The 9,462-nt window shown below is 44.6% G+C and overlaps 1 protein-coding gene across 1 annotated transcript in view; it reads right to left on the reverse strand.

The window, feature by feature from the left end:
• LOC126259757 (probable cytochrome P450 303a1) overlaps positions 1–8,067 on the reverse strand; it is a 148,076-nt gene extending 140,009 nt beyond the window's left edge. The window contains exon 1 of the mRNA XM_049956749.1: positions 7,980–8,067. Within this exon, the coding sequence (XP_049812706.1) occupies positions 7,980–7,990 (11 nt within the window). The 5' untranslated portion in view covers positions 7,991–8,067. The remainder of the gene's footprint in view (positions 1–7,979) is intronic.
• Positions 8,068–9,462: the final 1,395 nt, after the last annotated feature.

A 9,462-nucleotide genomic window follows, 5' to 3' on the forward strand; every position in this document is an offset into this window, starting at 1 on the left:
GCACAAAGCTTCCATGTATTCTGCCTGACAAAAAAATATCAAGTATCCGGATGTCAATGCAACTTCGTTCATGTACACACCATCGGCCGGCATGTAAATAATTAAAGTTGCAATTCTCTGTGACAGGTAGAACGCCCACCGAAGTGCATTAGTGATGTTCGTTTGTGGTGCTGCTAACAGACCTGGTAAATGGTACAAGGGGCGTGAACAGCGCGTACGTTGAGCGGTAGCTGTGAATGACAAGGACATGTCACATACGCGTGTGAGACAGCCTTATCAGCACCTGACAATGTTTGAAAAGGGTCTCGTTGTGAGTCTGCATTTGGCTGGCTGGTCGAATCATGCAATATCGGGACTTGTGGGACATTCAGATGTGACAGTGGCCCGACATTGGACCGGCTGGGAATGTGATAGCAGGCATACTCGTCGCCATGGGTACTGTCGACCCCGTCTGTCCACCACAGGGGAGGATCGTCATATTGTGCACCAGTCACATCGTAACCCTTTCACATATGTGCCTGCCATCTTAGAACAAATAATGAATCCCTTGCGACATTCTGTCTCATGTACACCATTGGTCGGAGACTGGCGGCAGCCGGCCTAGGAACTGCCGTTAACAACGCAACACAAACGGCTGCGCTTGGCTTGGTGCTGTCATCGGGAAGCATGGAATGGCTTCAGCGATGAATCGTGGTTCTGCGCTACCCCGGACGACCATCTTCGGTCAGTATGGCACCCCCTGGGAAGAAGAATGGTTCATATGGCTCTGAGCACTATGCGACTTAACTTCTGAGGTCATCAGTCGCCTAGAACTTAGAACTAATTAAACCTAACTAACCTAAGGACATCACACACATCCATGCCCGAGGCAGGATTCGAACCCGCGACCGGAGCGGTCGCTCGGCTCCAGACTGTAGCGCCTAGAACCGCACGGCCACTCCGGCCGGCCCCTGGGGAGAGGTCCCGTTCTTCCAAGCGGTCTCATGCCTGGCGTCATGGTGTGGGAAGTCACCAGGTATGACTTCAGGTCACGGCTGGTAGTGACTGAGTGGCCTCTGACAGCACAACGATACGTCACTGACATCCTGCGTCCTTATGTGTTACCTCTGATGCAACATTATAGTGGTGCCGTTTCTCAACAGGACAATGCTCGTCCAAACAAGGCACCATCTCTACGAACTGTCTACGTGAAGTTGAGGTAATTCTGTGGACAGCAGTATTCCCAGATCTGTCCTCGATAGAATATGTATGCAGCCAGCTAGGACGTCAAATCAGTAGCAGTGTTAGTATCCAGGCCATCAAGGCTGAGTTAAAACAGTTGTCTGCTGGAATGCCTCAGGAGAGGATACAATGGCTTTATGTCACCCTTTCCAACCGAATCCTTGCTTGCATCCAGGACAGGACAAGAAGTGGGGGGGGGGGGGGGGGCTGAAAGATATGTAAGACAATAGATGCACATACACTGAAGCGCCAAAGAAACTGGTATAGACATGTGTATTCAATTACAGGGATACGTAAATAGGCAGAATACGGCACTGCGGCCGGCAACGCCTATATCAGGGGCGGGCAAACGTTGCACGCGGCTCATGAGCACACAGCGCTGCACGTGTGCTGCTCGCGTGCAATCGTCGAACGGAGCACTGGCGACAGCCGGCAGGTTGCCGCAGTGTAGTTCCAGGCTAAGATGCGGACGTTGAAGCGAAGCGACCACTACGTAGTGAATTTCAGTAACCGGAAAATGCAGAGTGAATCAAGGAAACGGAGAATTGGAGATTTGCTATCTTTTAAAAAGGAATGGGAGAATCATTTTTTCTCTGTGCAAAAACGTGAAAATTGGAAATGTATAATATGTGACAGTATTCTCGCTGGTCAGCGGAAGTTTGATATTGAACGCCATTATAATAAATTTCAGTATGTTGCCGTTCTTAGTGCAATAAAAGAGGAATTTCTCAAGCGATTTGGGATATATCTTACTTATCCCAAGGTTTTGAATAGTTCTCGAGACAATCTGCTGTTTCTGTAGATGATATTCATCCCAGTTTGCAAATGGAATTAATAGGTCTACAGCGTAATTCTCGTCTGAGAGACAGGTTCCTTCTGGCAAGACGTGTGATAGATTTTTATCACGACTTTCCACAGCAAGTTTCCTCGTCTCCATCGTGAAGCCGCGAAGATAATGTCAATGTTTGGCTCGACATACGTTTGTGAGAGATTTTTTTCTGTTATGAAAATTAATAAGTCTCGGTTAAGAGCAAACATCAGTAATGAAAATTTGCGTAACTGTTTGCGTTTGTCTGTATGTAGAAATTTTGTTCCAGACATTAAACGTATTGTAAACTCCACCTGTGATAATTAAATAAAACGTATCGTCGGTAATAGGTACTCTTTCAAACGATGATTACTTTCAAGCACTCCTACTACCCTTATTCCTTCATTCAATAAAGCAGGCCAGGAAACAAAACGCATTACAGAGGAAGAAGCGGAGACACGGTATGGTGGGAAGGGGAGAGAAGCGGGTGGCCAGCTTGCCCCTGTGTGCACGCAGAACACCTGTCAACTGCACACGTGCATGTGCACCGCACACGTGCAGAATTCTTGCCCGCCCCTGACCTATATAATACAAGTGTCTGGCGCAGTTGTTAGATCGGTTACTGCTGTTGCAATGGTAGGTTCTCAAGATTTAGGTGAGTCTGAAAGTGGCGATGAAGTGGGCATTTTCCCGTACGACCATCTCACGAGTGTACCGTGAATATCAGTAATCCGGTAAACGGCTGATCCTGGCGGAGGTTCGAGTCCTCCCTCGGGCATGGGTGTGTGTGTTTGTCCTTAGCATAATTTAGGTTAAGTAGTGTGTAAGCTTAGGGACTGATGATCTTAGCAGTTAAGACCCATAAGATTTCACACACACACAATCCGGTAAAACATCAAATCTCTGACATCTCTGCGGCCGGAAAATAATCCTGCAAGAACAGGACCAACGACAACTGCAGAGAATCCTTCTACGTGACAGAATTGCAACCCTTCCGCAAATTACTGCAGATTTCGATGCTGGGCCATCAACAAGTGCCAGCGTGCGAACCGTTCAAGGAAGCATCGTCGTCTACCCTTGAAGACTGCATGACACAAAGCTTTACGCCTCGCCTGGGCCCGTAACACCGACATTGGACTGTTGATGACTGGAAACATGTTGTCTTGTCGGACGAGTCTCTTTTCAAATTGTATCGAGTGGATGGACGTGTACGGGTATGGGGACAACCTCATGAATCCATGGACCCTGCATATCAGCAGGGGACTATTCAAGCTGGTGGAGGCTCTGTAACGGTGTGGGGCGTGTGCCGTTGTTGTGATATGAGACCCCTGATACGTCTAGATACGACTCTGTCAGGTGAAACGTACGTAAGCATCCTGTGTTATCACCTGCATCCGTGCATGTCCATTGTGCGTTCCGACGGACTTGGACAATTCCAGCAGAACAACGCGACACCCCACACGTCCAGAATGGTTCCAGGAACACGCTTCTGAGTTTAAACACTTCCACTGGCCACCAAACTCCCCAGAAACGAACATTATTGACCAAATCTCGAATGCCTTGCAGCGTGCTATTCAGAAGAGATCTGCTCCCTCTCGTACTATTACGGATTTCTGGACAGCCCTGCAGGATTCATGGTGTCGATTCCCTCCATCACTAATTCAGACATTAGTTGAATCCATGCCTCGTCGTGTTTCGGCACTTCTGCGTGCTCGCGGGGGCCCTACACGATGTTACGCAGGTGTACCAGTTCTTTGGCTCTACAGTGTATAATTACATGATAAATAATGCAACTATTAAATAATTATGTATCTGATACCAAGAAGCCTTCCTTTAACTTGATGCAGTATTAATTCGAGACTTTGTACGAAATTGCTTGCATGTTAGCAAACACACACTATAACACCTTCTGGTGGTTCTAAGACGAAGTTCTCAAATATTCCTTCAAACTGTGCATTGACCAACTAAGATCAGATAACAACTTCGATTCCTCTGATTCCTTCTTTTCCAGTACTGTATTTTCTATTCATGTCCCATTTTTCTTTTTTCTGTCCACTTTGATGGCGCTTTTTTAAAATTATTTTTCTTTTCTTTGCAGGAGTCTAAATTGAGGAACTTACTTCCAAAGGAGCTTCTTCCTGTTGTTTCTGATTCTTTGAATTTTCTTACTATCGTTGACCTCTTTTTGCAGAGGCATTGGAGTATTTACTTTGGATAGAGTAGTCTTTGAAGGGGTAATATTCGGTTCGGCTTTACCAACGATATTTTATGTTTGTTATGACATCTCTCTTGCAAAGCCTTAGAACATGGTCTGAGCTAAAACAGAATAAGGTATCTCGAACAGCATGACTTCTTCCATGCCAACCAGCTCAGATTCGGAAAGAATCGGACATGTGAAACCCAACTTGCGTTCTGGTCACGTGATACCCTGAAAGTCATGGAATGCGGTAAGTCAGGTGAATACAGTTTTTCTTGCGTTCCCAAAAGAATTAACTCAGCACCGCACCAGCATTCACTGACCAAAGTACGATCACATGGGATATCCAATGAAATTTGTGACTGGGTATTCGGCTTCTTCAGTGAGGAGGATGAAACATGTTATCTTGGGACAGAGATCAATCCGGGCACCCCATAAACTCTCTAATGCGGGACAAAGGCACAAGAAAAAGGATAAGTTTCGGATCCCATACAAAATAGAACTGAAAGGGAATATTGAAGGTATACGAAGAAGGGCACCACGAATCGTCACTGGTTTGTCTTTTATGGATCTTAAACGATGTATTACCGATGATTAAATTACGCTCTGCGCAAAATTGTATCAGGCGGTTTCCTCTTTCATTCGTTTCCCTGAGACCATATTCACGTACTATTTTCCCTTCTCTTCCTTTTCCAACTATCGAGTTCCAGTCACCCATCTCCTTTAACTATATGAACAATTTCTTTTATCTCATCACATGTCTCTTCAATCTCTTCGCCGACCACAACGCCCTATTCTGCGTGTTTACATACCTCTGTATTTGAATACGCATGCCTATACCAGTTTCTTTGGCGCTTCAGTGTACATCTCCTTTATACTATCTGATGAAAAGTATCCAGACACTCCTAAGTAATTTAGAGCCACCATTGCAAAAGGACGCGGGGAATATTATGTTGTCAGCACAGAAGCAGTAACAGGAGAATGGGTCGGTCAGGACATGTCAGTGACTTCGAACTTGGATTAGTCATTTGATGTCACCTGAGTTACAAGTCCATGAGGGACATTTCAGCCCTTCTAAAGCTGCTCAAGTCGAATGCTGGTGTAGGGCTTGTCAAGTGGCAACCACAGCTAAAATAAGACAGGCAGACCTCGTGTACCGACCGCCAGGGACCGTCGAGCATCATGGAGGGTGGTTGCTAAAAATCGCAAGAAAGCAACTTGTGAGTTCCAACGTCCAGCTAGCGCAGTGATTGTGCGTATTGACTTAAAAAGGATGGAGTACGGTGGTCCAACAGCTTCTCATAACCCACACATGCCAAGTGATGCTAAGAGCTTATGTAAAGGGTGGATGTCTTGACACGAGTGATTTTGACTGAGGAATCACTCTACACCTTGTGGCAACCCGACGGAAGGGTTTGCGTTTGGCGAATGCCTCGAGCACGTTACTTGCCATCAAGTGTAGTGCCAGCAGTGCAGTACGAATGAGGATGTGTTACCGTATGGGGGTGTTTTCCGCCTTTACTGTGTAGTTCCCTTATCGCGTTTAAGAAAACTCTAAATGTGGAAGGATAAGGATACATTTTACAGCATTGTATACTGCGTAAGATAGAGGAGCAGCCTGGATACGATGACTATCAATATCAGTGACAGTCCACCCTGTCATAAAACAGCATCTGTGAGGCAATGGGTTATGGACAGTCACACCCTTGACACGGACTGGCGTCCCCATAGCCCCGACCTGAAGCCAGTGGAACACCTTTGGCATGAGCTACGACGTCGACTTCTCCCCAGACCCAACGTCTAATTACTTCGCTATCTTGTCTGGTTTCTGCTCTTGAGGAAGAATGTGTTGCCATTTTTTCATTGCAATTGAGGCACCTCACTGTAAGTGTCTCCAGCAGAGCTGAAACCGTCTTGAAGGCGAAGGATGGGCACACTAACAGGCGTCCGTATAGTGTATCTGTCTGCTCTGTTCAAATGGCTCTGAGCACAATGGGACTCAACTGCTGAGGTCATAAGTCCCCTAGAACTTAGAACTAATTAAACCTAACCAACCTAAAGACATCACACACATCCATGCCCGAGGCAGGATTCGAACCTGCGACCGTAGCGGTCGTGCGGTTCCAGACTGAAGCGCCTAGAACCGCTCGGCCACACCGGCCGGCTGTCTGCTCTGTATTTCAACTATTTGAGTAATTATACGTTTTACTCTATATGGTCAGCCTATATCATGTTCCGATGCTTCTCATATTTGGTATTGTGACGACTCGTAATTTCGCACTCAGCAGCATTTCCTTCTACTCCCATTCACATCTTTGGCTGCGTATGAAGCTATGTTGTTCTAACTCTTCAGAATGTCATTCTTTGTAGAGATTCATGGAGTCAGCGCTACAATGCTGCTCATGCAATTACAATGGCAAATTATTGTTAAAATTACGAATACCCAAGTTCGAAGTCAAGTAACACATCAGTTCGTTTCACATAACGCGTCTCGCGAAGTGATAGTAAAATCAGAGAAATCCAGGATCATGCGGAGGCTTGCCAGTGCAACAATTGTTCCTCCGACGTATTGTTCGCGGATGGAACAGGAAAGGGAAACTGATACGGTACCAGAAGTACCCTCCGCTACACACCTTAAGGTGAAGGCCGGAGTGCAGATGTAGCTATAGAATCACGAACACAGCCACTGCTTGACAAACGACGTACAAACAAAACCATTACGAAGCCCAAGTTTTTGCTTGACTTACGCTATTGTACATCACGTACAAACATTGCGAAATCAAGAACTCCATTGATATCGACACCGTCTCTGTTACGGGGCCGAGAACATGCCAGCTCGGCCTCGTGTTCTGGTAACCCATTCTGTGAAGTCCCGTCGCCTGTGACGTAGAGGTCAGACGGCGCTGGACAGTGCCGCACGTTCCGGATGCGGAGGACTTCCGGCCGCAGTGGGAAAGCGACCGTGCTGGAGAAAGCTCTCCAGTCTGAGCTCGTCTCGGCTCTAGTGAAAGTGTTACATCACAGCCTCCGCTGGAGCACCTGGCTCCCGTCTGCTGGAAACGACGCTCCAAACCGGGACGGCCCTTTCGTATGGAACCCGCCAGAACCGTGTCCACGCCGCCACGGGACAGTGTCTTCTGCTGAAACTGACCTAACCCAAGATAAGGCAGAGGCCTTCAGAATTGGTTAAAATTATGTAAATTTTTCCTCCATGTATCCTCTGCAGAAGACGTGTGTATTGCGTTGGCAATATTGTGATGTAATTCTACTGAACTCATCGCTCTTCTCATAAATCTCGTCAAATCTACTGTGATCACTCGATGTAATCCTATCGAGTAATTCAGACAAAAACTGTTTTTTAAAGTAACCTGCAATTGTAGGAAACAAAGGTTGATTCTGATGTAACAGACACTTTCGGCCACTACATAAAATTTGCTTAAAATGATATGCCTTTTCCGTATCGAACGTTTTACTTGTTCTTGGCATGTGCTTCATCTAATGCAACTAAATGAAAAGCTCTTTTTATTCGACATACGCATTTCACTTCTTTTTATTTGTGAAGCAACTTCAGTGGGCTATAATGCAGTCTGTACTTGCGTTACATAATAATGTTATTACATTCAGTTTTTCCTTTTTTAGGCGAGGAACAGCTTTTTTCAGCGCGAGTTTCGTGATACTTAATTGATATTTGCATCTGTTTACGATTTCCGATTTTGTGTTAGTGCATATGTACCGTCCTGGAGTTGTACTTACATGGTGAGCATATCCAGGATGTCAGAGTTACTGCGTTTTACGAACTCATTTCGGTTCGGCACCACGCTTCATCGATCACTGTGTTTCGGTTTGGCTTCTTAATTGTATGTCGTGTTACCAACTGTCGCTATGTATTTCTCGTTCGTCTTTTGTTCGTGCTGCGCCGTCTGTATGTAGTTTGATATTATTTTGTTGTTGTTGTTGTTGTTGTTTGTGTGTGTGTGTGTGTGTGTGTGTGTGTGTGTGTGCATCTGCTTGTACACACAAGCAGATGACTTTTTTATTTATTATTCAGTCTGGGTACGTTATATATCCTCTGTTTTTTGTTGTTTTAGTGGCCAGCATGGTCAACGAATTGTTACTTACTTGGATTTGGTCGTTCGTTAAGATTACACCAAAAGAATATAGAAACAACTGAGGAACGGCGAAAATCGTTAAAAAATTACCTTTTACTTGTAATTACTTTATCAGCTGTCTTCAAGTTTGGTATCTGGTTTTTCTTTCAGAAATTATCTCTAGCTTTACTAACATGTATTCGAAACCAAAGCCACCTTTTATTCGCAGTGACGTAACTGGTTTTGTGGGCGATGGCTATCATCAATTAATCCTGCATTGCTTGATACGAGAGCACTACTCATCTTAATTTTGACACTATTTTACAAAAAGCTTTTAAAGCAATTGAGGTAATGCAATCGAAACACTAGGTCAAAATACCTCGAGTCTGATAACTAGTTTTATTTAAGAGACGTTATAATTACTGTTAATTAATTATAAAGTGGATAAAGATACATCGATAACTCTCGTACTACTTTGCCAATACAAAATCCAATTTCCGTTTCGTAATCCTCTGATCAATCTGAATTGTTTCTGATATACACCACGATAACATTCTGTTTAACTTTTATTTTGGCGTTTCTCCTAGTAATTTTGTTTTTGTTTTAATAGGCCTTCCATTCCACTTTGAACCCGGTTCAATCGATACATTGTAAACACCATTTACATGCAAACAAAACCGGTAATTTGTGAGCGATTCCGAAAGCCATTTAAATGTACTGTGTTATCCATATATTTAGCTAACAGCATAACTTAAAATTATGTGAAAGTTATATGACTCAAGGAGATGTACCTGAGGGCAGTATTATAGAAATGCAAGAGGACGTAGGTGAAAATGAGATGGGAGATATGATACTGCGAGAAGAATTTGACAGAGCACTGAAAGACCTAAGTCGAAACAAGGCCCCGACATTACACGACATTCCGTCAGAACTAATGATAGCCCTGGGAGAGCCAGCCATGACAACACTCTTCCATGTGATATGCAAGAGGTATGACACCGGTGAAATACCCTCGATCATCAAGAAGAACATAGTAATTCCAATTCCAAAGAAAGTAGGTGCTGACAGGTATGAATATTACCGAACTATCATTTTAATAAGTCGTGGTTGCAAAATACTAACATGAATTTTCTACAGAAGAATGGAAA

Source organism: Schistocerca nitens, chromosome 5 (genome assembly GCF_023898315.1).
Source record: "Schistocerca nitens isolate TAMUIC-IGC-003100 chromosome 5, iqSchNite1.1, whole genome shotgun sequence".
In the NCBI taxonomy this organism is placed as follows: domain Eukaryota; kingdom Metazoa; phylum Arthropoda; class Insecta; order Orthoptera; family Acrididae; genus Schistocerca; species Schistocerca nitens.